Source organism: Carlito syrichta, unplaced genomic scaffold (genome assembly GCF_000164805.1).
Source record: "Carlito syrichta isolate Samal-C Ts95f unplaced genomic scaffold, Tarsius_syrichta-2.0.1 Scaffold307782, whole genome shotgun sequence".
Classification (NCBI taxonomy): domain Eukaryota; kingdom Metazoa; phylum Chordata; class Mammalia; order Primates; family Tarsiidae; genus Carlito; species Carlito syrichta.
Window position 1 is genome coordinate 33,319 of NW_007251878.1, and position 16,712 is coordinate 50,030.

The 16,712-nt window shown below is 35.4% G+C and overlaps 1 protein-coding gene across 1 annotated transcript in view; it reads left to right on the forward strand.

Annotated features, from left to right (window-relative positions):
- LOC103267023 (probable C-mannosyltransferase DPY19L2) overlaps nucleotides 1–16,712 on the forward strand; it is a 54,914-nt gene that overhangs the window by 22,027 nt on the left and 16,175 nt on the right. Inside the window, exon 5 of the mRNA XM_021715826.1 lies at nucleotides 12,876–12,900. Coding sequence (XP_021571501.1) covers nucleotides 12,876–12,900 — 25 coding nt within the window. The remainder of the gene's footprint in view (nucleotides 1–12,875; nucleotides 12,901–16,712) is intronic.

The following is a 16,712-nucleotide window of genomic DNA, read 5'->3' on the forward strand; positions in this document are numbered from 1 at the left end:
GAAATGGTTCCAATTTTTGTCTGTTTAGGAGTATGCTGGCTGTGGGTTTCTCATAGATGGCTTTTACTATTTTGAGGTATGTTCCTGTATACCAAGATGTTCGAGGGTTTTTATCAAGAAGGGGTACTGGATTTTATCAAAAGCTTTTTCTGCATCTAATGATACAATCATGTGGTTTTTGTTTTGACATCTGTTGATGTATTTAATTACATTTATGGTTTTATGAATGTTGAACCAGCCTTGCATCCCAGGAATGAAACCTACTTGGTCATGATGGATGACTTTTGAGATATGTTGTTGAATCCGGTTTACTAGGATCTTGTTGAGAATTTTAGCATCTATGTTCATCAAAGATATTGGCCTGTAGTTCTCTTTCTTTGTTGGATCTTTACCTGGCTTGGATATCAATGTGATGTTGGCTTCGTAAAATGATTTGGGGAGAGTTCCATCTTTTTCAATCACCTGGAATACCTTCAGTAGGATTGGTATCAGCTCCTTCTTAAATGTCTTGTAGAATTCTGCTGGAAAGCCATCTGGACCAGGGCTTTTTTTTTTGTAGATAGTTTTCTTATTACGTAGTCGATTTCCTTGATTGTTATTGGTCTATTTAGGGTCTCAATTTCTTCTTGTTCCAACCTAGGTAGGTTGTGTGATGTCAGAACGACCTCCATATCCTTGACGTTTTCAAGTTTGTTTCCATACAAGTGTACGTAGTAGTCTCGAATGATCTTTTGTATTTCTTCAGGGTCAGATGTGACTTCATCTTTTGTCTTTCTGATTGTGCTTATTTGGGTTTTTCTCATTTTTTCTTGGTCAGTCTAGCTAGGGGACCATCGATCTTGTTTATCCTTTCGAAGAACCAGCTTTTTGTTTCATTGATTTTTTTGTATTATCTTTTTGTCTTCTATGTCCTGGATTTGGGCTTTTATTTTGGTGATCTGGATTCTTCTGCTGAAATTAGGGTTTTTGTGGTCTTGCTTTTCTAGCTTCCTTAGGTGGCTTGTTAGGCTGTTAATTTGTGTTCCTTCCATTTTCTTCATGTGTGTTTGTAGGGATATAAATTCCCCTCTTACTATAGCTTTTAAGGCATCCCAGAGATTTTGGTAAGATGTTTCTTCATTTTCATTTGTTTCCAGGTATCTTTTGATCTCTGTTTTGTTTTCATCATTGACCCAGGAGTTGTTTAGAATCAGCTGTTTAGTGTCCATGTCTTTGTGGGTTTGGGGGGACCTTGTTGTTGTCAATGTTTATTTTTATTCCACTGTGGTCCGAGAAGGTGCATGGTACAATTTCGGTCCTTTTAAATTTGCTTATGCTTAATTTATGGCTAATTATGTGGTCAATCTTAGAATACGTTCCATGCGGTGATAAGTAGAATGTGTATTCTGTGGTGTTTGGATGGAGTGTTCTGTAGGTATCAATTAAGTCCATTTGGTCCAGAGTCACATTGAGGTTCTGGATCTCCTTGCTGATTTTTTGTCCTGATGATCTGTGTAGGGTTGTGAGTTGGGTATTAAAGTCCCCACTTATGATGGTGTTAGAGTCAATATCTTTCTTCAGTTTTCCTAGAAGTTGCTTTATGAAAGTTGGTGCCCCTATGTAGGGTGCATATATATTTAGGATAGATATTTCTTGTTGATGGAGTGAATCTTTTATCATTATGTAGTGGCCCTCTGTATCTTTTTAAATTTTTGATACCTTAAATGGTATTTTTTCTAAAATTAGGATCGTGACTCCTTTCTTTTGTGTTCCATTCACCTGAAAATTTGTTTCCCATCCTGTTACTTTGAGTCTGTGTATGTCCTTTCTAGTGAGCTGGGTCTCTTGAAGGAAGTATATTGTTGCCTGGTGATATTTTATCCATTTTGCCATTCTCTGTCTTTTCAGTGGTGCTTTTAGTCCATTCACTTTCAGGCTAATTATTGAAATGCGATAGTTCGTCCCTATCATAGAGTTCTTATAGAGTTGTTGTTCTTCCACTTGTTTGTTTTTTTTTTTTTTTGTCTTTGTTTTGGTTTGGGGGTTGGTTCATGTATATTTTATTCTTTTCCCTGTACTCTTGAAAGAATGTTGCTCTCTTTTCCTTTTCTTCTGTGTTTAGTGCTTCCTTAATTGTTTCATGTAGAGGTGGTTTGGTGGAAGCATAAGTTCTTAGGGATTGGCTATCTGGGAAAGATTTTAATTTTCCCTTGCTGATGAAGCTTACCCTGGCTGAGTAGGTTATTCTTGGTTGAAATTGTTCATCTTTTAGGACTTTGAAGATAGGGCTCCAAGCTCTCCTAGCCTGCAGGGTTTCTGTAGATAAATCTGCTGCTATTCTGATTGGTCTTCCATGGTAGATGATCTGGTCTTTTTCTCTTGCTGCCTTTAGGATTTTTTCTTTTATGCCTACTTTGTTTGGGTGAATTATTATGTGTCTAGGAGTTGGTCTTCTCATTTGTTGTCTTGCAGGGGTTCTCTGAATCTCTTGTGTTTGAATTTTTACGTCACTGATTAAATAAGGGAAGTTTTCTTGAATGATCTCATGGAAAGTTTGTTCCAGAGTCGTCCTTGTCTCTCTTTCTGCCTCAGGAAGTTCCATTACTCTTAGGTTCGGTCTCTTGAAGTAATCACTCATCTCTTGAAGGTTTTGTTCTGTCTTTTTGAGCTTATGTTCTGTGTTTTTAAGAGTTTGGGTTAGTTCTATATTTTGGTCCTCAAGTTCTGAGATTCTTTCTTCTGCTTGGGTAATTCTGCTTTCCATGCTTATCAGTTTGCTATTTATTTCATTCCCAGTATTCTTTATTACTGTTATCTTAGATATCAGCTCCTTCCTAGTTTCTTCTTATATCTCCTCAATTCTTTTTAATCTCTTCATTAATGTCTTGATATCTACGTTTGTAGTTTGAGACCCTTCATTCTGGGGCCTCTTCATTGTTTGCATTCCGAAGTCAGTTTTCTCAGTGTCTGCCCTCCCAGGGGTCTGGGAGAGACCCATACTCTTCTTTTGGTTTTTCTTCATTTGTGTAGATTTTTCTCTCTCTCCCCCTTTCCCTCCCCTTCTTTAATTCTGTTTTTGAGGGAAGGTGGGGTTGCTTTTATTTCTCTTCTGCAATATCCTGTTTTCCTTATGAGGGTCTTCTGGCTTTGTTCACTTTTGAGGTTGGAGTGTAGGCTTCACACTGTACTTTTTATAATTTTGAGGTTTAATTGAGAGGGAAGCTGTGGTTCAGTATGTGTATGCTGATTCTAGCATCCACGAACAGGTATATGAGCACACTGGCACCTATTTCCCTTTGCCTTAAAATCTGTCCATTCAGCAGTATGTAGTCTTGCTCCCTAGATTAAGAAGGGGGGTATAAAAGAGGAAAATAATGGAGGAAGGGGGGATCATTAGGAAGTTAGAAAGAGAGAAGAGCGAGAGGGAAAACAGGCATACATACCAACTATTCGGTGAGAAAGAGACACAATGCTGGAAGGAAGTCAAAAAAGACATGCAAGAAAGATTCCCTAAAGAACACTGATAGCTACACAGAGACAGACCAATAAAATCAAGAAACAGTATAAGTAAGAAGGCAAACAACAAATGTGATCAAAACAAACAGTCAAAATGATAAAATCCTAAGTCAAAATATTTTAGCAGACTAAAGTCTTTTCAGGTCTGATCTCTGGTCTCTCCCCTTTGTTTTTCATTGCAGGCAGCTAGATTTACTCGCAGTTTGGGTTTGTTTGTTGTTGTTGTTGTTTTTTAGTCGGCTGCCTGGGATTGCTTTTGTCTGATTCAGCATAGGTGGAGCTTTGCCTCCTGTTTCACGGACATTACCTTAGGAACTGAGGTAGGGTTCGTTGATAGGTGGGTGGGGCAATGAAAGTCTCTGCCTGAAGAATGGCTGAGGCAGTTTTTGCAGATCTGTTTCTCTCCTCTTGTCTGGGTCCCCCAGCTTGGGGTCATGTGCTGAGTGCCTCACCCAGGGTGGGCCCAGAGCTCCAGAGCCCCAAAGCTCCAAAGGGCAGGCGGTGAGCGGCGAGAGTATCCCTGGGCCCCCACAGGGTACTTCAGCCAGGAATGGGACCGGTGTCTCTGAGGGGCAGATGCCTGGAGCCTCCCTGAGTGACCAGTGGCTTGGTGCTGGGTGCTGGGCATGAGATGATGTAGCCAGGGAGGGAGCTGGGACCCGAGACTCCCACACACGTGGTGGAACAGCAGCGGCAGGGGGCCGCAATATCCGGCCCTGCGTGGGACTGAAGGTACCCAGGCCTCGGACCAGCGTGGCTGGTGGTGGGCTGGGGGATGGGGGAAGAAAAGTAAGAGTCTTTTTGGGAACTCACATTTGGAGAATCTCACAAGTCCATCTATTCCATCGCCATCTTGTTCCCGTCTCCTACAATCTTCTTAATAGGTTCGGAGAGTCTCACGGATCCACCTATGCTGTCGCCATCTTCAGGAGTCTCCTAAATAATTGACTTCACAACTTGCATTGCAAACAGGATAATGTGATCTTGTCATAAAGATGGTCAATGAAATCTGGAAACAGATCTCCTAGGAGATTGTAGGCAGACTCAGGTTCTTTTGAGGCAGTCGGTAAGAGGTTTTTATACTGATTTAATCTCTATACCAGTTATAGTTCTGTTCAATTTTTTTTAGTTTTTCATGATTCAGTCTTGGTAGGTTGTATGTTTCTAGGAATTTATGCATTTTTTGATGTTATTATTATATAATATTTACACTCATAAATATACTTGTATTCATATAATATGCTATTATTAAATATTTAAGCCACAATAAATAACAATATAATAAACATAATATAAGTTTAAAAACAATATAGTGTACCAACACATTTACATTGTAGTTGGTATTATAAGTATAAAGATACTTTAAAGTATATGAAGAATGTGCGAGGATATATGAAAATATATATGCCATTTTTTTAAAGAACCTTGATTATTCTTGGATTTTGGTATCCAGGGACAGGGGGAGTCCTTGAACCAATACCCCATGGAGATGGAGGGATGATTACATGTCTTTAGGTTCATTTGTTCTATAGTGTCATTCAAGTCCTTTGTTTTTTTATTGATCTTTTGTCTGAATGTTCTCTTCATAATTAAATTTGTGATATTGAAATCTCCAACTATTATTGTATTACTATTTCTCCTTTCACTTCTGTCAGTGTTTGCTTTATATATTTAAGTACTCAGTATTGGGTGTATAAATATTTATAATTACCATATCTTCTTGGTGGATTGACCCATTTGTATTATATAACTTCCTTCTTTGTCTCTTGTGACAGTCTTTCCTTGAAATCCATTTTGTCTGACATAAGTATAGTACCCTGCTCTCTTTTTGTTACCATTTGCTCAGAATATCTTTTTCTATCCCTTCCCCTAGCCTATGTGTGTTCTTTTTTTTTTTTTGAGTTGGAGTCTCACTCAGTCACCCAGACTGGAGTGCAGTGGCCGCTTCCGGCCCCCGCAGCCTCGACCTGCTGGGCTCCGGCGATCCTGCTACCTCAGCCTTCCAAGTAGCTGGAACTACAGGCGCACGCTATGCCGCCCAGCTAATTTTTTGATTTATTGTAGAGATGAGGTCTTGCCAAGTTGCCCAGGTGGGTCTCGAACCTGTGGGCTCAGGCAATTCACTCACCTCGGCCTCCCAAAGTGCAGGATTACAGGCTAAGCACCAAGTGTTCTTAATACATGACTTCAAATTATACTACAAGGTTGTCGTAACCAAAACTGCATGGTACTAGTACAAGAGCAGACATATGGACCAATGGAATAGAATAAAGAATCCAGAAATAAACCCAAATCCCTACAACCATCTGATCTTTGACAAAGCAGACAAAAACATACACTGGGGAAAGGATACCCTATTCAACAAATGGTGCTGAGAAAATTGGATAGTTTCATGCAGAAAAATGAAACTTGATCCCTATTTCTCCCCATATGCAAAGATTAACTTAAGATGAATTGAAGACTTAAATGCCAGACCTGAAACTGTACACATCCTAGAAGAAAAAAAAACTCTTATGGACATCAACTGAAACAAATAATTTGTGAATAACACCCCAAAATCAAATGCAACTAAAACAAAAATAAATAAGTGGGACTTAATTAAACTAAAAAGGTTCTGCACAGCAAAAGAAATAATTGATACAGCAAATAGGAAATTTGCATAATGGGAGAAGATATTCACAAACTATGCATCTGACAAAGGACTAATATCCAGAATCCACAAATAACTCAAACAAATCAGCAAAAAAAAAAAAAGCAAATAACCCCATTAAAAAGTGGGCAAATGACATGAACAGACATCTCTCAAAAGAAGTTATACAAATAATGAACAAACATGAAAAAATGTTCAACATCACTCATAATCAGGGAAATGCAAATTAAAACCACGATGAGATACCACCTTATACCAGTCAGAATGGCCACATATATTTTAAAAATCCACTCAACAATAGCAGAATATATATTTTCCCAAGTGTTTATGGATCATTCACCAAGATAAAGTATATTCTGTGCCATAAGGCAAACTTCTACAAATTTTAAAGGATGTAAATCATGCAGCATATGTTCTCTACACTGTAATAGAATCAAACTAAAAATCAAACGCAAGACAACAGGACAATCCCCAGACACTAGAAAATTAGACAATTAACTTCTAAATATTCCATCTCAAAAGGACATTGAGATGGAATATTTAACATCTCAATAGAACATTTAAAAATTCATAGAATGTAATAAACATAAATATACAACATATCTAAATATGTAGCATGCAGCTAAAACAGTGCTGAGAGGATCATTTATAGTAAAATTAGAAAGATGCTAAAGTCTAAAGTATCAGATGCAAAATTTCTCAATAAAATATCAGCAAATAAAATCTAGCAATGCATGAAAAATGTATCATAACTTATTTGGAATTTATTCCTGATGTGCAACAGCAACATGAAAGATCTTTGTGAAGATGGAATGCTTCTGTATCTTGACCATGTTAATGTCAATATCCTGGTGGTGATATTGTACTATAGTGTTTTAAGATGTTAGCATTGGAGGAAAATGGGTGGAGAGTACACAGGATCTCTATGTGTTGTTTCTTACATGTTGGTCTACAACAGTCTCAAAATAAAAAGTTCAATTAAACAAACAAACAAACAAACAAACAAAAACAGATACTGGCATGGATGTGGAAAAAGGGAACACTTATACACCGTTGGTGTGTGTGTAAATTAGTACAAACCTCTATGGAAAGAGGTATGGCAATTACTCAAAGAACTAAAGTAGGTCTCCCATTTGATCCAGTAATCCTGCCACTAAGTATCTACCCGAAGGAATAGATGTCATTATATAACAAAGACACCTGCATCTGCATGTTCATCACAGCGCAATTCACAATTGCAAAGATGTGAAATCAGTCTAAATGTCCATCAGCCAATCAGTGAATATCGAAAATGTGGTATATATACACTATAGAATACTAGGCAGCCATAAAAAAGAATGAAATAATGTCCTTTACAGCAACATGGATGGAACTAGTGATCATCATCCTAAGTAAACTGACTCAGAAACAAAATCAAACACCACATATTCTCATATGTGGGAGCTCAATAGTCATAAGGATGGAAATAATAGACACTGGGTACAATAATAAGGGGGGAAGGGGCATTAGGGTTCAGAAGCTACCTGCACGGCACAATGTTTATTACCTGGGGAATGGGTCCACCTGAGACCCAATCCCCACCACTATACAATATGTCCATGTAATGAATACACATGTATACACCCCTGAATCTAAAATTAAAATTTGTTTTAAAAACTCATGTTAGGAAAAACTAAACTATGTATACCGATTACATAGCAATACGATATTAAACAACAAACAAAATACCCTATATGTAGAAGCTTTGAACCAGAAACCTCTAAGGACTTATACACAAAGATATGTGCACAACATTGCTTGTAATGTCAAAATATTGAAAACTATCTAAATGTCACAACATAAATTTCTGTTCATAAGAAACCTGTTAAAATAACAAATAGTATATCTTAAAAAAAAACCCCAAACTAAAAAAAGCTAAAACGAGTTTTTTTTTAAATACTTTTGTGTGATAGCATATAGTTAGGTCTTATAAAAGTTTATCAATTCAGTCACTCTGTATCTTTTGATTAGGTAATTAGGGAGTTCAGTTAGTTTACATTTAAAGTAAATGTTGATAGGGAAGGATTTACTATTGCCATTTTGTTAATTGTTTTCTATGTTCTGTCTTTTCCTAGCTTCCTGCATTCTTTTGTGTTTTGTTGATTGACTGTGTGTGTGTGTGTGTGTGTGTGTGTGTGTGTGTTGGTACCTGATCTCAAAACAGGCAAAGTGAGGACCAAAGGGAGGCCCAAACTTTCCCTATACGATGACCACTTATATACCTAATCCTGAATGTACCCCACATCTTTACAATAAAAAACAAAAATAAAAGGATAATAAAGAAAAAAAAAGATTTGTCAGAACTCACCTATAAAGATACCTTGACATTTTTTTGAGCATTGGAACTTAACTCTTTGGCTATGTTTTTAAAACATCTTATCTAACAATATATGCAGATGTGCTTCTTGAGTCATCATTTATGATTTATATTTTTAGAGAAAATGAACCATTTTATATAGATTATAAATTATGCAAGGAGTTCTTTTCAAATAATTTTATCTGTATTTGTAGCTATATTTATATGTCTTAGTATTATATATTTGGATTTTTTTTGTTTGTTCAAATTTATTAGAGGTCATTTTTTTCTGGATTTTTCAAAAAATCAAATTCATCAATTAAAAATTGTTTTATTATATGTATGATGTTCTTCATTTTATTAATTTCTTTTTATATCTTATGTCCTTTAATTTTCTTTTTGTTGTTTTTTGGTGGGGTTTTTTTGGTGTTTAAAGTTCAGCTCCTTTATTGCCAATCATTACTGTGTTCTAGTAAATACACTTAAAATTATAACTTTTTCTCTAAAGACAACTTAGACTATATCTCATGGATGTGTGCAGAGTTAGCATCAGGGTTTATTTCTATATAGTTTGTGATTTGAGTTTTGAAAATTTAATCCAGAAATCACTTAGAAGAATGTCTGAAAATTTTTAGCCAGTGTCCTTGGTTTCGTATTTTGTCTTTATGATTAATATATTTGCATTTATTGAGATTAATGTTTAGTTTTTACAAATTCTCTATGAGGAGTTTTTTTTTTTTAATGTTCATTTCTTATTTGGAAGAATTCAAAGTGACATGTAACATTATGTAATTAATAATATAATTCTAAATGCTTTAGTACACCAATTTATTTTCTACTGTTATTTTCTCAGAATGCTATCTTCATAATATAACATTAAGTATGCATTTTTTTCCAAAATTGTCTTAAAATGTTAATAGTGTTTGCCTTATATAGACAGTGCTGTTGTTCATTGCATAATTAGTTTAGGATTGTGCTTTTGATTATTATAAAGGATATACTGGCCTTAGTTAGTGGTTTTTGCTTTGCATTTTTCTTTGTAGAAAATTAATATTGCCATATTCACCTTTTTCTTTATAGTATTTGCCTGATATACTGTTATCCATGCTTTATTTTTTTTTTAACATTTTTGTGACATTTTGGTTTAGATATATTTCTCATTGTTGGATTTTATTTCTCTTATTCAAATTCCTCTAAAACTCATTTTTTAATTAATGAATTTAACCCATTTTCATATTCATCATGGTAACTGCTATGTTTGTACTTCGTACCATTTTATTTTATTTTCTAGTCATTGTACTTTTCAAAAATTACTTTCTTGACATTAGCTGAATTGTTTTTCTATATCCCATTTCTGTTTTGCTGGTGGTTTCCTTTGAATTATTGGTAGATATGCCCATCTTGATATTAAAAACTAAACCCCTGAAACCTCTTGCCACCAACAATAGAAGATAACAGTTATTGATTATTTACTATGTACCTGATGGCATTTTAAGTTCTTACCTGTATTAACTTGATAAATCCTCATAACCACTGCATGAGAGAGAAGTCAATTTTCGTATTCTTTATAGATGAAACGAAATCAGAAAGAAGGTAATTTTCCTAAAGGCACACAGCTAGTGAGTATTGGAGTCAAGACTCATCCTCAGGCTGTGGCTTCAGATACCTGCTTGCTTCACCCTTGAGCTACTGGAATATTTTTTCTTCTCCCTGCCTATACACCTTTCCCTCCGTGTTATGCTGAAATGGTCTGAAAATTTACTTCTAGATTGTTGTAATATATCTTCTGTTTTAAGAAGCCTCTAAACATTTGAAGGCACCATCAATCTTTGGACTTAACTTCAAATGTTATTGATTTATTTGTTCCTGACTGTTTCTTGGAGTTCATGCTTTCTGCCTTTTAGAGTCATAGAGTATATGCTCAAATGATGCTTTTCAGAAATAATGTGGAGATGGCATATTTTTGAGTGCTTTCTTATCTGAAAAATACCTTTATTTTACCCTCGTATTAGATGAATGGATTGGTTAGCAAATATTTGTGGATTTTATTCAGTATTTTGTGAGTATTGCACCTTTGTTTTTTAGCATTGGTCATTACAGATGAAAAATCCTATATAGTTTTTTTTTCCTCTGGAAATTTATAAAGGTTGGAGGTGTGTGTGTGTGTGTGTGTGTGTGTGTGTGTGTGTGTGTTGGGACATTCTACTCTGCATACTCAAATTTTTTAGCACAGGGAATTGTTGTTCTCTTATTCTTTAATCTAGCCTCTCTTTTTGAACTTGTTACTGATTTTATCACATTATATTTGTTTTTTCTCAGTGTTCTCAGAGGATTACATAACTGATTTTTAATATTGCCAACTTCACCCATGTAAATTCTGTTATTTAACCTTTTTTTAGGATTTGAATTAGGCAAATACACTTCTCTCAGAATTTCTTAAAACTTCTTTCATTGCAGTCTTATCTAATTATATGGATGCAGTATCTTCTCAAACATCTCTGAAGATAATAATTGAAGTTTTCATTAAATACTCTCATTTTTTGCGTTAACTGTTTCATGCAAGGTCAGGTTTTTTGCTCATTCATCTTGATTTTTTTTCATGCTATTTGTGTCTTGTGATTTGGTTGTATGTTCATATTTTAAAGTAGCTACTAGATTTAAATAAGTTTTGGTAGTGATTGTTAGGGTTCTTGCTATTATAGTAGTTACTTTCCTACTAGGCTTGTTCCTTGCACGTAGCAGCTCACCTCAAGACTCTGTTGTGACTGGAAGATTTCAGGACAAGTGAGGAAACCTTGCTCTCTTAACTATATACACAAGGAAGGAGCTACAGTGGAGGCAGAGTAATTTGATGACTCACCTACTATCCTGAGAGGCATTCCCCCAACCACACTTTAAAAAAATCTGTAGGTCTCTGTGTCTCTGAGCTTTCTTTGCTTTCTTATCTTATTTCTCTCTCCACCCTCAAAATCCATATTAGAATGCCCCTGTGTGCTGTAAAGTAAAATACCCATCTTTTCAATGGAGCAATAAACTATGTAGTCTCCTATCTCTTGTCTAACATCAGCTCTATGAGGATAAGAATTTTATCTCTACTATTCATGCTGTACAATATTCTTCCTTTTCTGTGGCTTATGTGTTCCAAGACCACTAGTGGATGCCTGAAACTGAGAATACTATTGCATGTAATTGCCATAGTCAGAACACATTTCTGTTGATGCCCTCCACTCAAAAATGTAATGCCTTTTCCATCTTAACCGCTTATCATGGATTAAGGCCATAACTTTTGCAATTTGAGGCTCAATAGCAAAAGTAGCATGCATTTCTTTTTTCCTTCTTCACAATTTCATAGACAGAAGATTTGTTCTTACCAACAATCTTAGCAACTTCAGCATATGTATTTTAAAATTTCCTTATTAAGTCAAGAACTTTCACTTAAAGGAAGTACTTTATGGCTTCTCTGTGGCATATCTAAATTGCCAGCACCACCCCTCTTGTGCTTTGGAGCCATTATTAAGTCAGATAAGGGTGACTTGAACACAAGCACTGCTATATACTGCCACAGTTGATGTGACAACCAAGATGGCTTCGAAGCGGTAATGGGCAAATGATGTAAATTGCCTTCATTCGTGGATATGCTATACAAAGGGATGACTCATGTCCCAGGCAGGACGGAGCAGGATGACTTGGGACTTCATCACATTAATCAGAAGGGTGTGCAATTTAAATTTTATGAATTGTTTATTTCTGGAATTTTCCACTTAATATTTTTGGATTGCAATTAACTATGGATAACTGAAACTGTGGAACATGAATATGAGGATAAGGGGGTACTGCTATATTCATTGCACAGTGCCTAGAACACAGTTGATGTACTGTATTTTGTAAGTTGAGACAACATTTATGTAATAAAAAATACCTATGTTTTACCCAATAATTTTTCTTCTAGAAATTTATCCTAAGGCAATATTCAAGGAGGCTCATAAAATTTTATGTACAAGGATGTTTGCATTATTTATAATTGTGAAAATTAAAACAACTCAAAAGTCTAACATTGGTTACATAAAACATTTATATGCTGTACATAGGTTGAACATTTAATAGAAGGTCTTTCTATTTATCCTTCTAGAAGTCAGAGATCAATTAAACCTATTTTATCTTAACTAAAGAACAGTTTTTTGACATACCTTAATTAGGATAACTGTAAATTATGCCTTTTAAATTGTTGTAATTTTTAAAAGTATTATCTAATATTTTTAATTGTTTACTTATGCTCCTAAGTAGTTTAGAGATAATCAAATTTTAAAAATCTAAGAACAAATAAATGAAGCTTATTTTTATGTAATCATAGTGGAATGGACATCCAGTAAGTAATATTTTTTTCTTTTATTCTAGAAAACAGCTCCTTGAACATGGTGAGGTAAAGTTTTCATTTTAATATATAGTAGAATTGTGCATTAAATTCTGATTCAAGGGTAATTCACAAAAGTATCACCCTGCTGATGATATACCATCAGTGGTGCTTGGTTTGTTCAGCATTGGTAGTAAATTACTGCTGATCCTTCTCGCTCTTTGCTCTCACTTTTGAGTATCAGGATTTGAAAGCTACAAGGTTGATTTTTGACTATGGAACATAATTAAATTAAATTGCCTTCATTCATTCATTCATTCATTCAGCAATAACAAGCATTTGATTTCCTGCCTGAGCTAATCAGCTACAGTCCATTGGGGCAGGCCTCCATGACCCTGTTACTTGTGGCCATCTGCTACCACATACACTTGAAGGCCATTCAGCTACAAGCCCAGATTGTTGAGGGGTACAAAAGATAGTATAGTAACGTTCTGCTCTCAAGTATGTATAATTTTACTTGGGAGACATTAAAGAAGATAACACTTTGATATGCTGTTAAATTATTTTGTATCAAGCAAAGGGCAAGATCAGTGTAGACTGGACATATGATTTCCTAAGTGGTAGAACTCTAAGTAGATCTTAAGGGAAAGGCCAAATTTACAAAGGAGGGTAACTGAATTGAAACTTACTAGGAATAGTTTATGATACATGTTAAGTATCCCTTATCCAAAATGCTTTGGGACCAAAAGGTTTTTGGATTTTGGATTTTTTTGAAGTTTGGAATATTTGCATTATGCTTGCCAGTTGACCATTTCTAATCTGAAGATCAAAAATGCTCCAGTGAGCCTTTTTGTGTTGTTTTTAGCAAAACCTTAGAGCATCATGTTGGTACTCAAAAAGTTTTTAATTTTGGAGCATTTCAGATTTTTGGATTAGATCCACTCAACCTATAACTAATTTTTTTTGGATAGTTACTATGTGCCATGTACTGTGCTGTTTAATATTCACAATATCATCCTAATTTTTACACTATTTGTAAAAATATATTTTCTTGGCTCTTATTTTTGCATTTTTTCCTACTAATTCTATTACTTTTCTACTAATTCTAAATAAGGAAAGTATGTTAATTAGGTAATACTAGCTGTTACAAAGATAAACACTAACATTCCAATAACTTAACTCAGTTGAGGTTTAATTCTTTGTTTACATAAAGTTCAAATCAGGAGTACCTGATTACCAGGTGGCTCTGTGAAAACCAACTATTGAGGGACCCAGACTCCTTCCATCTATGGCTCTGCCATCTTCAACAGGTGGCTTCCCTCTAGAGTTGACATTTTTGCTTACATCAAGTCAGAAAAGAAGAAAGAACATGAAGTTTATGCACTGGAGGTTTTGTAAGGACTAGGCTTGGAGGAGGTCCACATCATTTCCTGCCCACAGCCAGAACGTAGGCCCATGGCCACACCTAACTAGCAGGGAGGCTGAAACTGGAGTCTGGCAGTATGTCTAGGAAAAAGAACAAAGAAAAAGACACCAGAGAAATTATGCAGCTTACCTAAATTCTCACAGTTAATTTATGGTGAAGCTTGTATTTGAACCCAAACAGTTAATTTCCAAAGCTCTCAATGTAATAGTCAACACTTACTGTTTACAGCATCCAAAGGATTTTTGTAAATGATTAGCATATGTTAATAATTTCACCCTTAACCTTTGAGGTAGGTACCGTTATTATTTATATTCTACAAATGAAGAACTTTGGTATAGAGAAATTAAGTAACTTGCCTAAGGTCACAAAGATAAAGTGAGTTTGATTCTGTGGAACCAAGGAATCTGAGCTCAGGCAGCTGAGCTGCAGAATCCAGGCTTTTTACCATTCATTCTACTAGTTACTCATATAAATGACCTTTATGTAAATCAACTATGAAATGTAACATTACTCAATTTTACTTATTAGTGCATACTTCATACTTTATATTTTAATATATAGTATCTAAAGCCCATATCTTTTTAGAAACAGTATTCCTTAACTTCTGTTCTTTTTTCCCACATTATTTTGCTACTTTCTCATTGTTTTTTATTTATCCATCTATCCTTATTTTGCAAATTTTATTTTTTCTACTAATTCTATATACTTAATAGTTAAGTCTTTATTGTATGCCACTATATTCAGATTCCTACTTTAAGGAATTTATAGCATAGTGGGGGAAGATTTTAAAATGTGCACAGATAATTATATGTGCACTGATAAAAGCAAATAAAAAAGTAGTATGGAAGAAGAGGTAACTAAATCTATGTGGAAGGGATGTGGTAGTTGGGAAAAGATGTTTTTAAGTGTCTTTAGAGAAGAAGTGAGTCAAAAGGAATACCACAGTCAAAAGATGTGTATATGTAAAAGAGGCTTAAGGTAGTATCTTATGTTTAGAGCTATAGGCAAATGTGTTGCTGATACACACACAAAAAAGAAAAGTAGCAGCAGAAAAGGAGGCTGGAAAAGTAGGTAGGGTACAGACTGTGGAAACTTTGTACTTTACTGTTAAACAGGAGGTGGTAAGGTCATTTCTGAGTTTTAGGTATCCTAAGTCTGTTGGCAGTAAGGAAATTTTTTTTTAAAGGCAGAACAGATGTGAAACTGATTAACAGGAGAACAGTGATAGTAAATCTTTAAACTTAACAGTACACTTAACTCTGGATACATAGGCAGATTAGAGATTTAAATTTCTAACAATAGCAGATTTTATGGAAGGAGATGGTAAATTTCAGTGCATCGCCAATGTAGAGTCTCGTATCTGCTGGGCACAGGCTGACTTCTTATCCAGTTACCTCTGTGGACTCACTTGGTGAATCTATTCTGCATGGCTTTTGAGACAGGAACTGTTTTAACTTTAGGGATAATCTGTGTAGCTGGGAGGACAGGAGGTACTTCTCGCTTTGAATATGATATGATAACAGAAGCTTATTCATTCCAGTGTGTTTAAGGACTAGGTGAGGATTTGTTAGGGTGATTTTATCACCAGGAAGTAGATTTTAAATTGCTTGCTTTTTGCTAATCGTCTGAATCAGAGAAGATTGCATCCTCAACTCATGAAAGAAAGCCCGGAATTAACAACCTACTGTCATGAAATTGAGTTTTTAGATTTTTATTTTATGTTTATATAAAATGAGTGCATTGTGATGAAATCAAGGCCTTCAGTGTATCCATCACTGGAGCAAAGCACGTTGTAGCCACCAAGCAACATCCCATCCCCTACTACCCCAAGTTCCCACTGTCCATCATTCCACACTCTACTTCCATGTATACACTTACTTAGCTCCCATTTATGGTGAGAACATGTAGTATTTGTCTTTCTGTGTCTGAGTTGTTTTACTTAAGATAATGGCCTCCAGTTTCATTCATGTTGCTGCAAAAGATATGATTTCATTCTTTTAGTGACTAAATAGTATTCCATCGTGTATATGCACCACATTTTCTTTATTCAATCATTTGTTGCTGGATACTTAGGTTGATTCCATATCTTTGCTATTGTGAACAGTGCTGATTATTAAAATGTGTGACATTAAAGAATCCTGTCGTACAAAAGGAGGCCCCCCCAAAAAACCTGGAATTTATTTATGAAAAATTGTGCATTCTTACATGATTAAACTTCAATCACCTTCAAAGTTCCCCTTCATTTGATGCAATACACTCAAAACAGTTTTTTAATTCATCAATTTTGTGCTTCTGCTATCTTTTGTTTCACCTCTTCAACTTCGCAAAATGTTTCCCTTTGAGGAATTTTTTCATGGAGAAACAAAAAAGTCACCTGAGCCAGGCTTGGTGGCTCAGCCTGTAATCCCATGCCCTGAGAGGCTGAGGTGAGTGGATTGCCTGAGCCCGTGGGTTC